The sequence below is a fragment of the Pecten maximus genome, chromosome 19 (assembly GCF_902652985.1).
Source record: "Pecten maximus chromosome 19, xPecMax1.1, whole genome shotgun sequence".
NCBI lineage: Eukaryota > Metazoa > Mollusca > Bivalvia > Pectinida > Pectinidae > Pecten > Pecten maximus.
Genome location: NC_047033.1, coordinates 7,019,736 through 7,040,094, shown reverse-complemented (window position 1 = coordinate 7,040,094; position 20,359 = coordinate 7,019,736). Strand labels below are relative to the sequence as shown.

The 20,359-nt window shown below is 34.9% G+C and overlaps 1 protein-coding gene across 2 annotated transcripts in view; it reads right to left on the bottom strand.

Annotated features, from left to right (window-relative positions):
* The window catches only part of LOC117317304 (cys-loop ligand-gated ion channel-like), a 60,235-nt gene extending 41,566 nt beyond the window's left edge, over positions 1-18,669 (bottom strand). Inside the window, exon 1 of one of the 2 annotated variants that reach the window (XM_033872088.1) lies at positions 18,323-18,669. In XM_033872088.1, coding sequence (XP_033727979.1) covers positions 18,323-18,463 — 141 coding nt within the window. In that variant the 5' untranslated portion in view covers positions 18,464-18,669. The remainder of the gene's footprint in view (positions 1-18,322) is intronic. The other variant, XM_033872090.1, reaches the window with a different exon arrangement.
* Between the last annotated feature and the right edge of the window lie 1,690 nt (positions 18,670-20,359).

Genomic DNA, 20,359 nt, shown 5'->3' with positions numbered 1-20,359 from the left:
ATTTGTAATAGCAAAAATATCAAACACCGGCGTTTAGGGTTAAGAAAGGGAAAAATACCAGCTACTATCTATTTTTTAAGGTTTTGTCCAGGTAATTTATTTGTTAATCTTTTGCCTTATCTGAACAGATTTAAGATAAATATGGGTTACCATACTTGTCGACAATAGCTTGTTTTCTGCTATCATCAACTAAAACGTAACGCAAGTACAACATCCTGACCTTAAGGCGTGGCAGAGTGCCAGCATTTTATCATTTTTATAAGTGTGTTAATATATAGCTAATACAGTAATACATCATAACCGGAAAGCGGAATAAAGTGCCATTCAATACAAAGTAGTACCTCTATTTCCCCCACTGAAAGTTATAAAAGCATGGACACAGGGTAATATAATGAAGAGTTTTTGGTGAATCATGTGTAGACATGGCTGATGATTCATTCCTCTTACACAACTGATTCAGGCAATCAGCTGGTGTTTTACCTGAACCAAGTCCTTAAAGAAAATGTCTTTCTTCGGTTTGTAGCTATTTCATGAGTAAATTACACTTGCAATGGGTACTTTCTATATACGAGAATAAAGAGTAGGACATTGTGATTTCAAAAAATCAAAAATATACACTCCTAGTATAAAAAGAAAGATGTAGGATTCCAAGTGTAAAAAGGTGGGAATTCCCCCTGTCCACTGTAAATATCAGGGTTACTCTCTTCCGAGTACTGGTGTGCTCTTATATGTCATTAAACAAAAAAACATACATGTAACATCATTTTTCAGGTAGGGAAATCTTCAAACTTGAATTTGATCTAAATTTCACAACATGTGAACTTCAAATGAGCGATTGAGGAGATGGAGTCATTGGTAATAACATATTGTGAAATAATAAGTTGTGTGGGACCTTATTCAAGCGGAGTTATCTCCCGTGTTTTGGAAAACTGTATGCAATTGTAACATTTAACCACTTTCCCGTAGATACTCAATACACACCTAATCACATTTCACAAGCTATAATCTATTTCATTATTCTGGCCAAGTGGTCATCAGAAAATAGAAATAGATACCTGTTTATGATGTGCGTTCGCGCCAACATCGAAGCAACAGCGGAAGTGACGCATCGACACTATTTCCGTAGATGTCAAATTCTATATAAATCGTGTCTGGGTTTTCTGGAAGTGCCAAGTGGCGGTAGGGAAGATATTTTGTACTTATTGCCATTACAGGACTTTTTCAGTAAAACTGTATTGATATTTTTATATAGCTATCACAAACAGAGCTGTATCTATTATTAGTTAAATGCAGACTATTGTTATTTTGAGAAATCGGACGTAATAAAACGGAATAGGCAACAATGAAGATTAAGATGAGAAAACAATTGCATATCAAAGAGTAAATCATTGGAATTGGAATCATCACAAAATATATGTTTCTGGTGCAAGGCAGGATAAAATTTACACATTAGTGAGGATGTAAAATGTTCTTACTAATATGTATCAGGCCGTTGAATTTCAAATTAATTGAATTCTAGCTCTGTACATCGCAGAGAATACAATTTCATCTCCAGAACCTATCATAACATTAAATAACTGACTCTTAACCATAAAAACCTAGCAATATTATAAGTATTAAAGTATCTAAACTGTATTTTGCGGTATTTATTTTCCTGGTTACACCAACCACTCCCTTGAATATCTCTACACCGGAATTCCATGTTATCTTTAAAACAAGGGATCGCTATATATTTCAATCTTCTCTGTTTATATATGAATGACAATTCTCTTAAACGGTCTCCCGACACATCCAGTATGCCTCCACATGTTGAACCCAACAATATAACTCCCATCACCACATGTGGTACTCAAATATATGTAACAGTAACCACATGTGGTGCCAACATATATATAACCAGTCACAGACACAAGAGGGACTGTGGTGGCGAGTGGTTAAGGTGTCCCAACACTTTATCACTAGCCCTCCACCTCTGGGTTACAAGTTCGAAACCTACATGGGGCGAATGCCAGGTACTGACCGTAGATATGTGGCCTTTTCTCCGGGTACTCCGGCTTTCCTCCACCTCCGAAACTTAGCATGTCCTTAAATGACCCTGACTGTTCATATGACTTTAAACAAAATAAACCAAACCAAAGCCAGTCACCACATGGGTAACCACATGTGGTACCCTTATATATGTTACCAGTCATCACATGGGTATACATCAATATGAACCTCATCACCACATGTGGAACCAACCTATTTGTAGACAGTTACAAAGCAGCACATTACTAAATCAACTATAATTACAATATGTAAAATGTATGTCCTTTGTTACAACGCGTGCACCCACCAATTTCCAATCAAATCAGAAAGCCAACAATAGACTGTCTAAATTAACATGAAATTATCTACAGGAATACAACAATACATCTGTAGATACCATTGTTTTGTTAGCAACGTTTACAAACAATGCTTCTATGACCTATATTCACACATAGCTTTGTACGTAGCTTCTCTATATTCAAAATGAGTCGTGTTTACATATTCGCCACAAAGGGACAATTTGTATACGGTTAGCAGATATTTCCTTGTATTCGGGAGTCATTATTCTGCTCCAGCTGCAATACTGGTATGACAGAAGGAATTATACATGAGGCTTCCATTGGTATTTGGGTTAGTGAACTATTAATGTTCCTCATATCGGGATGTTAATGGTGTATTGAGACAATTCTGTCCTTGTGAGTCAACTGGAGGCATTGATAAAACAAATTGCATGTCAGAAGTTCAATCATAGTTGAAAGTTGAGGACATTTATAATTGAAAAAAAATTGTTGTGGTTGTAGCTGCTGCTGATGCTGCCGTTGTATAACATATGCGAGATGGAAATTTTTGTACAGTCAATGTCATCAACAAATCTAGAATTGCCTAGTGTTAAACTAGGAACGAAGAGATTAAGTAAGAAATTGGTGTTGTTGTTTTTGTTGTTGGAGATTAAGTAAGAAATTGGTGTTGTTGTTTTTGTTGTTGGAGATTAAGTAAGAAATTGTTGTTGTTGTTGTTGTTGTTGTTGTTGTTGTTGTTGTTGTTGTTGGAGATTAAGTAAGAAATTGGTGTTGTTGTTGTTGATTATATTGGATTTATATTATTTCATATCATTTATATACTAGTAGTATAGTATATTTAATTATGCATTTGTTTAAAGATAAGTCATTATAAAGCGTTCATCGTCTGAGGAAACGTAAATCCTTACCATGTGATAAACATGTCGAGATATCGAGTTCTTTCGTGTCTTGTCTAAATAGAATACGTATAATTGGATATAGGAAACAAAACTACCTCGGTTCACAGTATAATACGTAATAAATAAGCGCATTACTGCCATGCAAATTGACTTGTCGTTTTAATGCACAGGAGTGGAACTAAATACAGGAAATGAATTACGGTTGTGTAACGTGACCATTCCATAAATTGGAAATCATTTCCGCTTAAGCTTCTTAGCTGACAGAACGGCACGTTTCCCGTTATCCGAATTGTAACTGCATCCTCGTACAAGTTCATCTGAATAGAGCACGCATGCATGATGCTATTTAGCAGGTATACGCATGACAACTCATTACGCGAAGACGGAGGAAACAGATACTCCATCGATCAGTTTCTAGACCCAATGTCAGGTCAAATTCCTTTCAATAGTTACCTTTAAATTAATATGAATTACTCCAATAAGTAATTTAATTCACGCATAAAGAAAACAAACATGTTGTCCGAGAAACACATAAGGGAGTGTATATTTAATAAGTTGTCATATTTCGCTGTTGCCTCAGTCAGAACGAGCTGGCGGGTACTATATTTTGCCCTGCATCATTTTTATATATTCTGTGTATATATATTCGTGAGTATTTATTTTCGCGCTATATCTAATGGTCACGGATATAGAGAAAATAAATCCCCTACGAATATTGCCAACTATACAGTAACGCGACTTTTATATTATGGTATAATGTTGAACGACACTGGGGAGGGGGCATGCTATTGCCGTATTTGTAATACCAATAACATGAAAACTCTTCTGACCAGACTTTTTTTTATATGTTCATGACACAGACAAAGTGATTTTTCGGTCATAATTATCTTTTCTTAACGCCTGTCCAATACTGGAATGTCGGTACTCCACAGCTCTGATTGAAAACCTGTTTTTATCCCATCCTTTATCTCAGACCGCCAGGGTAAAATGACATTCATAAAAATGTGTCATTTCCATTCCACATTCGGGATCGAGCGAATATCATGATTATTTTTTTTACCATTTACACCACATACTAAACCTCTGCTAGAATATTCATTTCGTTAATACTTGAGTGAATTATGATTATACTGCATATGAATGAAAGCAAAAACATACAAACACATACCACACTCAAATACTAATTGGATAATAAATACCGTAAATGACAAATGATAATATAAAACTGAATCATCCAGCTGTTACTTCGTCTAGGACTCGCTAGTGAGGATAAGGGGACAGGTTGGGAATACCATAACAAAATAATGACCTGGGCCTAGACATTAAGATCTACAAAGCAACGGTTTATTAAAGATAGATCTCATTCAATTTTGTATTTTTTTATATTCGATGTTTGTAAAAGAGAACGAAAACGTGAGTATACCATGCTCAGGGGTCACTATTCACACAAAATGGTTTATAACCTATTCCATAAATGTTTTCTTTCTCTGGGGAAATCATATTCCTAGGTTTGTGTTTATTGCAATGTTGTTAATGTGATATGTAGTACGACATTTCCATCGTTTTAATGTCCATGGGGTAGTACATTTGACACACAATTGTTGACTGTTGGTATAAAGCTATATGAAGCCTCCGTTGTCACTTCTAAGTTGAAGGATATTCACTATGTATTATGTCCAGTATGGTTAGCATACAAGTCCAGTTCTCCTTCACAAATGAGCATACAATGCTTAAGACGAGAGCGGAAAGACATGCAGCAGTGATTATTATGTCGACAAGTAATATCATAGGATAATCAAATAAAGATTTGGGAATGCCATTTATCATTAATCGACCGTAGGGTAAATGAATATTATACCATCATCAATGAAGTTAATTTTGTGTTTATGGCCTGTTTCCAAAGAGAAGGATTTGCCCGTACAGACATCCTTACTATGTAGAAACACATCCTAAAACTGAAACCGTAATTCAAATTCTAGACCGATAAAACTTGGGCAAAATATAAACAGAGAAGATATTTACTTGGGTAAAACTGAACACATCAAAGGTGAATCGGACCTGGTGTTCTGGGGGAGTAAGCGTCTTCTGCTTAATCGGCGACACTTGCCATAAAAATCTAGATCAACTCTGGGTTGAGTCACATCCACAAAATGAGGACTAGCTAGGCGATGATAATGGAACAGCTAGGGATACCAAACCAGCATTAGAACACATATGGCTTCTTATCGGACAAGAAAACAGAATATTTCTAAATGATATCATGAATTCACCCATAAAACGTTCCCATGCCTTTCTCAACTTGATACCACTTGATACCTTGTGTTGTTATGATTCCCGTCAGTAGTGGACGGAAGTCGTGAAAATGGGAATACGTCCTTGAATGTCGAATCAACTAGGACATAAAAACACCGTAGGTACGGGAAGCATGGATGTTACTGTGAAGAAATGGAGAATTAAGAAACTGAACTCATCACGCTTATCATACAGCTTAGCTGTAAGCTGACAGTACTGGTTACGATGTGTGTAATGGTCGAGGTAAGACGCTGATGTTGAAGAGTTGTTCGTGTCCTAGATTTAAGTTCTACAGAGTATACCGATCGGCATGGTCAATTCAGTTTTTGTTATCTAAAAATAACACATCGTCAATATTTCTATAGTTGAAGTTGAAGGACGATGTCTCTTTTACCTAAGCAAATCTCTTCAGTATAATTGGCCTTGTATGAAAACAAAACCAAGTCGGCCAATAAAGGGACACAGTTTCGTTCCCTAGGTATACTAATAGTCTGTTTGAAGATTTGGTCACCCAACTCAACAAAGATGTTGTCGATAAGAAAATAAATCACCCTCTCGATTTTATCTATGGTTTATTTGCTATGATCACTAGTTGTATGATGACATTAAAAGTATCTATGTTCTTGTATAGTTCATACAGTATCAAACATGAATTGTCAGGAACATTTTAATGACCTAAAAAGTAAAGTATGGCTGGATACCCTGAGACTGAAACGTGGAAGTAATAGCCCTGATACTGAGACATTGAAGTAATAACCCTGATTCTGAAGTATGAATGTAATAACCCTGAGACTGAAACATTGAAGTAATAGCCCTGATTCTGAAGTATGAATGTAATAACCCTGAGACTGAAACATTGAAGGAATAACCCTGATTCTGAAGTATGAATGTAATAACCCTGATACTGAAGTATAGATGTAATAACCCTGATACTGAGATATGGAAGTAATAACCCTGATACTGAAACATTTAAGTAATAACCCTTATTTTGAAGTATGAATGTAATAACCCTGATACTGAAACATGGAAGTAATAACCCTTATTCTGAAACATGGAAGTAATAACCCTTATTCTGATGTATGAATGTAATAACCCTGATTCTGAAGTATGGATGTAATAACCCCGATTCTGAAGTATGAATGTAATAACCCCGATTCTGAAGTATGAATGTAATAACCCCGATTCTGAAGTATGAATGTAATAACCCTGATTCTGAAGTATGAATGTAATAACCCTGATTCTGAAGTATGAATGTAATAACCCTGATACTGAAGTATGATTGTAATAACCCTGATTCTGAAGTATGATTGTAATAACCCTGATTCTGAAGTATGAATGTAATAACCCTGATTCTGAAGTATGAATGTAATAACCCTGATTCTGAAGTATGAATGTAATAACCCTGATTCTGAAGTATGAATGTAATAACCTTGATTCTGAAGTATGAATGTAATAACATTGACTTTGATTCTACAGATGGGCTGTAACAACCACGATTGTGACATTTGACCCTAAATCAATAAATAGAAGGTAAAATATGAAAAAAAAAGTGAAACATTTACATAGTTACAGGAGAAAATGTATTAAGGAACGATATGCAATTTCTGTAATACAGACGAAACCAGTTATATACATAGGTAGCACTACAGTAGGACAACCTGGCCATGGGATTTGTTTAAGCAAATAACTCCTGTATTATGAAATGCTTAAAAAATGGGGGGGGGGGGGGGGGGGGGGGGGGGATGTACAATAATTGGTATATTCATTATGAAGAAGTACATACAGGCTTCACATTTGTTAAAACTGAAATAAAGAAATTGGTTCCAGATTTTGATTTTTTTAAAAGTGTGTTTACACAGTAACTTTAGTTTTGCCTACAGCGAAAAATGGAGACTCATACTCAAGGTGAGATATCGGGAAAACTGAATATACAACATATGTCAAAACAAGATAAATTCTGTATTTGGGATAGAGCTTTTTGATTTCAAATAAATTTCAGAAAAAAGATGTGTAGAGAATTGTCATTTTGGCTCAAATATATATTTTGCAATTTTTAAGCTATTTTTAAGCTGTTACCATGATATTCACAGCTCAAAATAACATGTAAAAATAAGTTTACTTTTTCTTCAGAGCTGTATTAAAATTACAAATGTTGTCTGGATTACAAATATATATACTTTATTTGAATTTTGGGCATTTTTACTGTACACTGCTACCATATAGGTCACTTCTGCATGATATCAAGTTCTCAAAATGATTACCGAGGAAACATCCATCATGTAAACGAGCATCAAAGATTTCAAATCACGCAGGGAAATATGATAATAGCCAATGAAATTATGATGTCCACCATGACGATTTCACACCAGCATGTCTAGAAGACTGTGCTGTCAGGTTTTTCGTCAGCAGCCGATAAGACACGGCGACCACACTTATCGATTACACAGACCGGAAACCTTTATTTAGCCCTGAATAATTACCGGTACATGTTTAGTAGCATCACCGAGAAAAGTCTCGTATACTGTACTTAAATGTCTTGTCGCTTGTGTTCAAATTTGCGCATATTGGAAATGTATTTATTATCAATTTTCGAATTAGGTCAAATCGTTTTACAACTATTCTTCCATGGTGTGATCTGGTGGGAATTCTGTAATTGAGTAGATGTACCTGGAATATTTGTATTGGCTCGGCTGCCATCCGCCAGCTCTTGAGTATCATAAAGTTAACATTACGATCAATTTATAAATAGGACTTCTCGCGCAGAAAAGGTCATATATCAGGCAGTAGACAGTTGTAGCTTTATCGAACTATCGCCGTATATATGAAACCAACACGCCTGGGCAATACAAAATTGTTCTGAATTTTTACGAAAAAATGCATAATTCCATACATCCGAACGAATCCCTTTACGCACCCATGGTCAGCAACTGCCACAAGGGTCTTCCATCAAGTCCCTATCACATATCTGCGGAGACCTACTGTTGATAGACTTGGCATCAGTTCGACAATGGGCATTCAACCGTGACGTGAAGTGAATATAATAGGTTTTTGGCCTGAGATCGGGAAGTAACAGTGATCTATACCTGATATATGTGATACAGCTATGTATAAGTCTCGAAGTTATTGTTATTAGGAGGCACGGTGGTTTAGTTGTAGGATGCAGGGTTACATGTTCGCTAGTTCGAATACCTGCACAGGCGCAGTGTTGTATCCCTAAATCAGATACTTAACCCCGTTGTGTCTTTGATCAGGACTTATGTGTTATCTGTCTGACGATGGTTAGTCTATCATATACTTTGATCCGAACAAATTCGGTATTTTCTTACCATGATAAGTCAACCGTGACTTTGATCTGGATTTATGTGGTAGATGTCCGACTATGGTTAGTCAACCGTGACTTTGATTCGGATACATGCGATATATGTCCGACTATAGTTAGTCAACATTAACTTTGATCCGGATATATGTGTTTTTTTCTGACCATGATTAGTCAACCGTGATCAATAACAGGATAAACATGAATTGTCACGACCAAAGAAATGGGAATGGATTGGGAATATCGGCATTTTATTTTATTTTTGTCTCATATGCCACTGCTTTCATGAGTATTTGTAAAACATATTCTACTTCTCTTTTATACTACATTTTGGGTATTAATGAGATTGCCAATTACCACCTAGTTAATTACACTATGAAATATATTTTGACATTTTACACCACACCGATGATCGTTATACATGCAGTAATATATTTAGATATTGTACTGTTAGAAATTTCACATTTTCACTTTCCCAAAGGCATCAAACGAAAGTGCTAAATAGCATGCGAACCAAATCCGTCGGTCAATAGGAGGGAGGATGTAGGAATCAAGGTATATTATATACAAATGTGATAATGTCCATGTCATGAAGAATTTTAATTTCCAAAACGAGGCAATTGAATATAGGTGAATCATGGAGTAGTTGCTTCAGTGTTGTGCGCTCATGGACCATTAGGTAAATTAACGTTTAACTAAATATGATAAATTAATATTCATAAACTCAGACTAGGACACGCCTTGATAATGATTAGCAGAATTTGTCAGACTTCTCATGAAATCTATAGAGAGAGAGAGAGAGATTAGCGTTCATTTCCGTTTGTTTAACGTGTTAAACAAATGATTTAGGGAATATATTAAAACTGACCACATAATTTCAACTGTTACCATTACCGTCATAAATTACAATAATGTCCATGTTTTAAACAGCTGGTGTGATGTATATGGCGTCAGGTGAGGAATCATTATACGTATGATCATCAGCTAATTACTCTTTCGACCGGGGTGATTGGATCCCTATAGATACAACTTGTGTTTCTCTAGGGACACATCTGGATGTTAATTGGCATCACACTTCATTTACTATTTATCAAACAATGGTGTGCTTGGAATTTTTATATTTACTCTTCGCATAGAAATATCGAAAACAAGTAATTTAAAATTAAACATCTATACCGATGCGTCAACAACAGAAAGTGCAAACACCTAATTAAAAAGTCTTTTCAATTACACAACAAAAAATACTAAGTATAATCAAAGAAAAACGAAATCCATCGAGAGCTGTAATAATTCTAAAAAAGGAAAATGATGTAAACAACAGTTGATTGAATGACGATGTGAACGTATTAAGATTGCGGATATAGCAAAACAGCAGAGAAAAGTGCAAGCGACGAATAAGTGAAATTCACGTTTAATAGTAGATTTAGCAATAGATTCTGTGTGGCATTTCCTATAGGATATGTCGTTGGTAAAAAAAGTTGTAGTATACAGGAGTATATACTACAATTTGAAGTGATTCGGTCAGTGTAGGAATACAGCTAGTGTGTCCTTGGTAAACAAAACATGGCTGCCAGTAACTTTCGATTTCAATAAAAGGAGCTTTCCAAAAGAGTAAGCATTAAGTTATAAAGGTTGTCAAGAAAAATTAAAGAAACATTACGAATATAGAAATAAAAATTTATTGTAGAAAACGAAGTTGCCACAAAATACACTGTTTTGGCAAATTAGACATTGGACCTGCTTCAAACTAGATGTCCGTGGCATCATTGACACTTACCTACCTACATATGTACCGCCATGACAACTTTTGAAATAATGTATTTTCAGATAAATGTCCCCACCGAGAACACAACAAAGGATAGACTGTTAGGTAGAGTATTAAACGACTAATATAATGACATAATCAATGTATTTTCTTTTAACAGAGGTCATAACAAATCCTTTTATTTTTACAGTTTCGGGGTTGTCAGTAAGCCATTAGATTGTTTTTAATCACTACACACCATTATAATGATACGGGTCAAGGACACAGCCATTCAGTTAATATGATGTTAGAAAATTATACTAATGATGTTCAGTTTTATTATCATAGTCAGAAAAGTACATTATGTAAGGCATGGAAATATGGCATCCGTTAAGTAAAAGTGCACGCCGCAATATGCGTGAAGAATGTGCGCGAATGCCATGCAAACAGTAATGATAAGTGCTGTATGTTAAACGACATCGTCAACCCATTGTATGGCCAAGAAGTCGTTTCAAGTCAAAGTGCGAAAGGTCATACTAGGTCAAAGATAGGACAGAACGACATACAAGGTCAAAGGTCGATGTACAACATCAAAAGTCGATATGCCACACAGACAGATAGTTTCGAAAAGAAGCCAAGGATTACGTCACGAAAAACTAAGACTGTTTTTGAAGGATTTACTTCACTGAAAGGTCTGTAGAATCCCATTGTTGGCCTTTTGAATCCGGTATTTTGTTATTGTCTTGTTCTTTCATATGGGAGAGCGCACTTTCAATTCAAGTTAATATATTTTGAAGAAACATATTTCATTACTTGAACCAACGACGGGCGGTAAATATACCTTGTGCTAACACTTAACATGTTTATATCCCCTACGGAGTTGACATTAAAATACGTTGGCATCACCTCAATAAATGGAACCGTAGCAAATTTTAAGACTAAAGTTTGCACGAAACGTTTTAAACCGTCAACCACGTGATACGCTAAAGACTGTAATAACATTTAACATTCAATCAAGCATCTTAAAGTTCTCGTGAATGTGTCGTCACTTTTATTTCCAAAGGCGTAACAATGGGTTTCCTAGTGAATGGCTGATGGCGCTAATGGAGGTTTAGCTATTAAAGGAAAATATGCCATTAAAACACATAACTGAGACTTTTAAAGGAAGAAATATTAAATTAAAATCAATGCCTAAACGTCTGGAAACAAACTAATGTTTATTTATCAAGACGTTCCCCCCTGACTTCGCAAGCGCCTTACAGCAATTCAACGGCTTATAGCTCAGACAAAAAGATATTAAATACATTACAAACTATAGAAAACAACCCGGTTCACAAGCAGGAGAGTTTGGGCTAATCATATTATAAAGAGACATATAGGTATGATTTTAGCATAATAGCCTCAGAATGAATTAAATAAACTATTCAGAACCCGGATATCATATACATGTAATGGGTAATTGTGTGGAGCAGTGGATAGTGAACTCTTCTGATGTCATATTCCCTCCAAAATTGACACAATCTTAATTGTTCCTCAGCTAAACCATCAAAAATGGAAACGAAAAAAATAAAAATAAAATCAATGTTATTTAACGTCGTTTACAAGGTCAACAATCAACATAAGCTCTGTCAGAATTGCTTTACGACGCAGACAAGGAAACAAATATTGTTTTTTAGATCTTGGCGGGGAAAGCCACGAGGGAAACCAACGTTCCATCGGTCGGCCGACAACAAACCCAACAGACATAACCCCCTTTCGCCAGAGCGTCCCAAACCCTTGGTCTAGGAGAGATTGGTCTGAAGCTCGCGCTTGACTGCACTCATCACGTCACCTTTTCATAATATTAGAAGATATTTGAATAGAATAAAGAAGTGGTATAGGATATACCCTGTTCTTATTATTAAGTAGCCTGGACTAGTATTGCGAGGCTTGTTATATATTCAAACAAAAGAATTCTTCAAACAAGACTTCGGAATTATGATTGAGCATCCGAATTTGATAAATGCGTAAAGTATTGCATACAAGGAAACGCCATCAGACATGGAACATTCCACCGTTGGAGACTGAGCAGAACAGCTTAATTGAATCAAATATAGCTTAAACTGATCAAAAATATTCGTTTTACATTAATTAGAAATAGTGCTCGAAGCAGGTGCATAAAAAGCATTATACCAAATCTAAAAAGAAAAGAAAAAACAAAAGAAAAAAAAACTAAAACAAACAAAAAAAACAAACACAAAGCCAAACTGCTGGCTATAAGAATATGTTCATAGGATTCATCACAAAAAATAATCACATTTCCAGCCTACACAGGAAAGCTTTAGTTGGAAAACCATATCGATTTAACTAAAGGCTGTCACCAACAGAGGACTCTGGAACACCTAGACAGAGAAATGTCACAGGCAAATTAGCCATACGAAAACGTATCCCGGTCAGATGGAGTTGTCAGTTGGTTAAATTTTATGTGTTTCGGTCTAAGGTGAATGAATTTATATACTTCATTATAGATCGATCATAGTAAACTGTTCGATAATGGGTAGTTATCCGTGACATAGATAACACACAGCGTAATCAATATACTTATTGTTAACCTTAACGGCTTGTTTTCCGCTATATTCGACGCGAGATATAAATCGAGGAAAATAAACATGAAGCAACTGCTGATTGTAGAAATAAGTTGATTAATTTCCGTTGAACTGAAGTGCTAGTTCACCGGTAGTTAATCCAAAAATACTGTATAACATAAAATATTGATGTGTTTTTTTCATGGGTTCAAACATTCGTTGTTAGCCAATATAACAATAGTGTACTAATAATACATACAGCAATATTTGATTTTTGTTATATTCGTGGTTCCATAGCAACCATGAAAACAATGGAAGTTTATACACAGCGTACTTTTCATGTTATACAGCATATGTACGTACAATGAAAATGCGTACATGTTATATAACATCAATCAGAATGAAGAGTCATTTGATTGACTTATTACTAGCATTTTTTATGGTGAACATATTCTTTATCAACAATATATATATTCTTTCAAAAGATGTGTACCATGAAATATCACAGAACAAAAAAGAACACTGACTTATAACGAAATCAAGATTTCAACACAAAATCTGTCAAACGAGGGCAAGATATAGATTTACATGGAGACCTTTAAATAAGTATACGGGGAAAAGAGTGAAACCAGGTGCTCCTGAAAAGTAAGCGTCTTCGCTTCATCTGACGGAACCCGAATAGAAATAATAAAACTTAAAACCAAGCTCAATGAGATCAAATAAAATACATGTTAATGGCGTCATGGATTGTGGTTGTTGGGAAAAGAGACCACTCTCAAATCGTATTTTAAGTTTGCTTTATGAGTATTCCATAAATTATGTCAGTTGGGTTAAGAAATACAAACTACGATCTGTCACAGATTTTGACTTTTTAAGGGAAAATCAACAACGCATGTGTTTCAAGAGATGCAGGTTGATGCCGACGGGAAGGGTTTCAGGTCGACATCATGGCTTTATTTGGGGATTTATTTCCTCGTGCGATTTGACGACAGAAGTGTTCGTTGCATGTTGATATACTTAGTTGCTCTATTGTCATTACCTTAGTTCTGAAATAGGACTCAACACGGGTATGACCTAGATTGATTGCATGGCGGGTGTCGTCAATGAAGCAGAAGACGCTCAACCTCCCGAAACACATGGTTATCCCCTTTGCACTTTTCAAAAGGTTTCCATACAAATATAAAGTGCCTGTATTTATTGTGTCCTCGTTTGATCGATTTTCAGCTAATGTCGCTTTAATGTCGCAATTCTCTATTTGTTTTTAAATGCTTCGCTTTCAGAAATACGATCTTCAAATGTCAATGTAGTCGCTAAAACACTTTACCAGGGAAAAAAACAAAGAAATACACATCACTAGTTTCGCTTTTCAAATTTTCCATGTTAGTACGTCAAATGTAATGATCTAGGAAAATAGAAAAAAAATGTTAATGGCTATGCTAGCATTTCATCGAGAATTAAAACGCCTTCGAATAGAACGCCACTATCGAAAATGCGTGTCAATGAACTACGATTTACAACAAGAGACACACATAATTCTTATTCCAGAAGAAATACCAACTATTTTCCTAGAATATTCATAACTAAGATGAATTTTCGACAATTAAACTTAAAAGCAACATTTGCAATTTGAGTAGTTTGGAGCTTAATCTGTGTGTAATTAAACAGAGGGATTAACACATCTATAGTTATTTGTGTTTACAACTAGGACCGTGACACTCAACGCATTAGTGATTAAATCAACATGAATGGCGATGCCACGTGCGTCTTATGGACCAATTATTCTGATGTACATGTTTAATTATATTGCTGTTGTTATTCGTACTCGTGTGGCCCCCTCTAATTCGTGTTGTAGATTTTTTCAACTATCATTCTACATAAAATACATCCATATTGACTATGGAGAACTGAGAAATACTAAAAAAATGTATAAATAGCATATGGTCATGAATCATTTGAAACAAAACTTCAGATAAAATAACGCTGACGTAAAGTTAGAACGTTAGAATAGCATAGCTGTCCGTCATGCTGTCACTAAATACCCTCTGGTAGGGGATAACCTTTTGCACAACGGGCACATTTTAGCTTTGAATCCTGGAAAGATATGAAGATACAGCTTCATTTAGCACACATATTGAAATATTTATGTGTGACGTTTAGTGACCAGTGTGATGAGCATTCAATCACCTGCGTTAGATAAAAGGAGAATGAAGCGATATATCTGTTTGGTCAACAGCTGCATAGAGCATGGACATATGTAACATCCCATATGAAATGAGATCCACCAGTAAAAGGAATCAAAAATCATTTACTTATCCTTGTTCTTGTTGCTGGAATTTTTACTGTAGACAAAATTCTTAATTACTATGATTCACTACCAGGGAATGTTCCTTCTGAGAAAAATATAGGGTAGGCATTTAATTCCCTTGCAAAATGTTATATATATACTGCTCCTGAAAACTACTATGATTCAACAAAAATGAATGTTTATTTTTACGGAGTTATAATGTAGACACTGATATTCTTCTTCACAGACAATTATACTTATATTATGTCATTGGTAGCAGTGTACAGTAAAAATGCCAAATTCTGAAAAATATGGCACATGTTTTAGATATGTAAACATTGCCAGTTAACCTTACATATAACCTCTAATAAAGTATATATATTTGAAATCTGTACAACATTTGCAATTTTATAGAGCTCTGAAGGATAAGTAAACTGATATTTTCTGTGATTTTTAGAGCTGTGAATACCATGGTAACAGCTTAAAAAATTCTCAAAAATTGCAAAATATTATGATATTTGACCCAAAATGGCACAATTCTCTACACAATTTTTTTCCTGAAACCTATTTAAAATTAAATATCTCTATCCCAAAGACAGAATTAATCTTGTTTGGACATATGTTGTAAATTAAGTTTTTCCGCTATCTTACCTTTTCTGTGGGCTGCCATTTTGCGCTGTAGGCAAAACTAAATTTCCTGTGTAAACACAAGTCGGAAAATCCGGATATTTAAAATCCGGAACCAATTTATTGATTTTTGTTTTAATAAATGTGAAGCCTGTATGTACTACTTCATACTAAATATACCAATTATAGTGTACATTTATTTTATCATTTTTTATGCATGTCATAATACAGGAGTTATTTGCTTAACAAAAAAATTGCCCATGGCCAGGCTGTCTTACTGTGGTGTGCTACCCATTGTCGTTAACTAATTACTGATGTACTGTCTTAGCAATAAGAGCTGTTACATATGGAGGATATTACACTTTTGGTTATGTAATATTGACATAATCGAACGAGTCAATAATTTGATATACCAATAACATATACAATGATGTAACGAGTTTGATAAATCTTACATTACATAGACAAGAGTTTCAGATAATCTTCATCGTGAAACTTGGAAGTACATACATACTACTATGGAAAATAGAAGTAAACATTTAACTTTAAAAATGTATGTCTATAAGGACTGTACGTTTTTCTCTGCAGAGACAATGGTCCGACGTCACAAATTCATTGTGACGTTATAAAATGACGTCACAATATTATTAGCAAATATGTATCTTACGATATTTGTTTAAACATTATAATACAGCCGGTTATAATCTTAACCGCAAGATATCATGATTATACTTCTGATATCATTTTGGAGATCCCTCAATCAATGAATCTAAACCGAAAATATCATCATATATTTACCAGGTAATTGTGTACTGAATCAGAGATGACCACAGCATGGTCATCGACCTGGACAATGACAAATATAGATATAAGTGGGGTCCCATTATAAACCCGTCAATAATTAAACATGGCCAGAAAACCAAGCAAATACAGCGGAAATCAAACTCCAGCAGGACACTGTTTGCGACTGTTTAAGTGACATTTACAATCTGCGGTGTAAATACATACATACTAATATAATATAAACTCACAAATTGATCTGGATTTAATTGAAACGTCAAAGTGTTGACAAACCCCCGATTTCATCAGCGTTCATTAACTTAATTTTCTTTTTTTTTTAATTTTCAGTAATTCGGTAATGCTTTCCTACTGGAAATTATAAGCTTAGAAATTTCTTTTGGTTATGGAATAATGATGAAACTAGGATCAGGGTCATATACCGAAATTGTAATGATAAATATGTCGATAATTGAGATAATATTACAGCGTATGAACGCTTGAACGTTTTATCATGATAAAAGTAAACAGCGTAATATCGTTTATGGTCAATGAATGTTAAACATTTAACAATATAAAATGGTCGAACGTATAGTAGTTTAAATCAGTAGAAGCGAAAGTGATTTCGTAGAACATAGTGATAGACAAAAAACATGAATGTTATATATCTAATCATATAAAAATGTGGAAAGCGTGACAATGTAAATTCATAATGAAAAAATACTATCATTTCTATAGGATTAATCACGTGAAAAGGTCGAAAGTGTAATTATATTTCATTTCATAATGAGAGAGAAACACTTAAAAACAGTACCAGAGAGCGAAAACTCAAAAGTATAATGATACACAAGTTTATATGAATGCTATGGTAGTACGTAAGATGAACTGCCAGGAATCCATATGTAAATATGTAAGTAATACAAACATATATATATATATGATTACGTTACCCAGGCTCAGTATCATGGTGTATTACACAATGTGTGTAATTCTCCTACAAAGCAACCCAATACACTAACATTTACGTGTTGACGTAAAAAAAAAAATGGTCGATCATACATGTTTTCTTCTTATTTTCTACCTGTCTATCCATCAACATGGCTGTCACAAGTGATAAAATCCTCCTCTTATTAGAAGTGTAAAATATATCACCCTGTTATATTCCACCAAACCTTGGCATTTCATTTATAATTAAACTATTATCAACTCAGTAAACGATTAGGGGAACACACTGATTAGATTCGAACATTAATACAACAAAACGTCTAAACACAATTTGTGTCAAAACATGATTCAATATCGTCACGCGACCAAATTGCGAAAAGAAAAGAAAACCAAAAACCAAAAACAAACACACTGTTTTATCCGTATAACTGCACCCCTGAGCATTATATATTATTATTTCTGTCGATAACCAACAACATGTTGAAATGTTGCCAATACAATTACACTAAGTACCTTGTCAAACGATTTCTGCATAACATAGTCCTACCTTGTTCACTGGATGTTCCGGTAGAACAATAGATAGCTTCCGATGATTAGAACCGTTCATTAAGCCATCGTTTGTAGATACAGTTTTCCACGTATATTTTTGATGCTGGGAACGAATTCCTTTGCTATCATGTCTTGCCATGTCGCTACATCTGTGTTTGCTGCGTGCACCTATACTTCGCACGTTCTTGCCTTGCCAATTTGACACGAGCTCTGTGCAACCACAGTATTGTAGAAATTGTCTTCTCTTCGTATTGATCTAGAATTCAAGAGCAGCCGACTATACCGGCTACTGGTCAGTGGAATGTTGTGTAATTTTCTACGGTAATTTCGACGTCGATATTTCTCTTGTCGGCAATTACACAAAATCCGATTAATAGCCTTAAGCAACATAGAGAGCTGATATCAACGCTTATGTGTCAATTAGCATAGAACTGGAACGATGTTATGGCCGTTACTGCTGCAGGAATGTGTATTGGTAAGTTGTATAAGTCAATATGGTCATCATCCTCCGCTAGGTGATATCAGCATTCGAATGACCATGCAAATTACAGGACATCCCCACACTATGTAAATACAAGTCAAATACATCATGACAAACGACCTAAACCCGATATAGTCGTTAGATCTTTCGCGCTGCTAGCCGACGCACGTGCCTGGTGTCGATCTAAGGTCCGGTCCCAGCATTTCGCATATTTATAACACTTGTGTGTATGCAATGTTGGTAAAATTGTTTGGGGTGTTGGTGAATAGGTACCTATGAGCCAGTCAATATAGTACTTTTTTACTATTTTATCGATATTGTCTCCATAGTACATGATTTTGATTCTTCATTTATAACATCATCGATGTCCACCCTTGCTTGCGCATTGTACCTATAAACATTTACTACTTGGGAGAAGAGGGAGTTTATTCATGTGCGCTGTGAATAAACCGCAAAGCACATTGAATAAACTATTATAGAATAAATAAAACAACAAAAAAGGGTCTTACAAACAAAATTGAATTATATATGGGATCTTAAATGAATTTTTATATTATATGAGATTTTATGAAACCAGTCTCAGTTTGTATTCTTTCCCAAGACTTGGCGAGACGAGTTTCTTAAAATTTATATAAAATGAAAACTAATTTAAGATACTTGTTTGACATAATTCAGAAAACCTTTTAAAGTCAAAATGTAGAAGGCTTAATGAAAGGTAGACCTCCATTTTGTTTAAACCATTCACTATTCATTACGTCACGTCACTGTCCATATTATGACGTCACAATCGATTTCTGACTGGCACTGTCGATGGAAAACGGTTAAGGATATACAACGGTAGTGTCATATGCAGAAATATATTACATGGGCGAATTAAGTGGATAACAGACCGATTGAGTGATAAAGTAGGATATTCAGCTGTATCTCTCCACTCACTCATTCTCCGACGAAAACATCCATCTTAATATATCACATATATTCATTTTGTACTAAATAAAGCATTGTATGCAAATTTCGTTATTAAACTTGAAATACTTATTACAAAAAAGTATATAGTATCGCAAGTATTCGCAACCCTCTTTATAACATCAACATAAACAAATGGTGGCGCTATAACGAAGGGTTATTGTAAAATGTACCATTATGATAAAAAATACATTCTTAGATCATTTCAATAACGTGGAAAAGTACAGGATCGTTACGAGACGCATTGAATACTGTGTGATAAGGGTTAGGCATCGTATTACTTAATAGTGGGCAGAATTATAAAACAAATAATTGCGCTGCTATGGAAACCATCATGACATTTAAGCTTCTTTAATCGTGTTGATGCCATCTCCGCATTTGAAGGAGATATCTGCGACTACTAGTGCAGTGAACATAACGGTTTGTCAATATTTAACTGGATTTATGCACAAGTGAAGACCTTTTATAGCAGAGACCGTATGAGTAATGATCAGATAGATAATGTCTTATACTTTTTCAGTTTATAGCTTTTCGGATAGCATGTACATGCCAAAATGAATGTTCGTTCTACTCAAGACACGGACACGT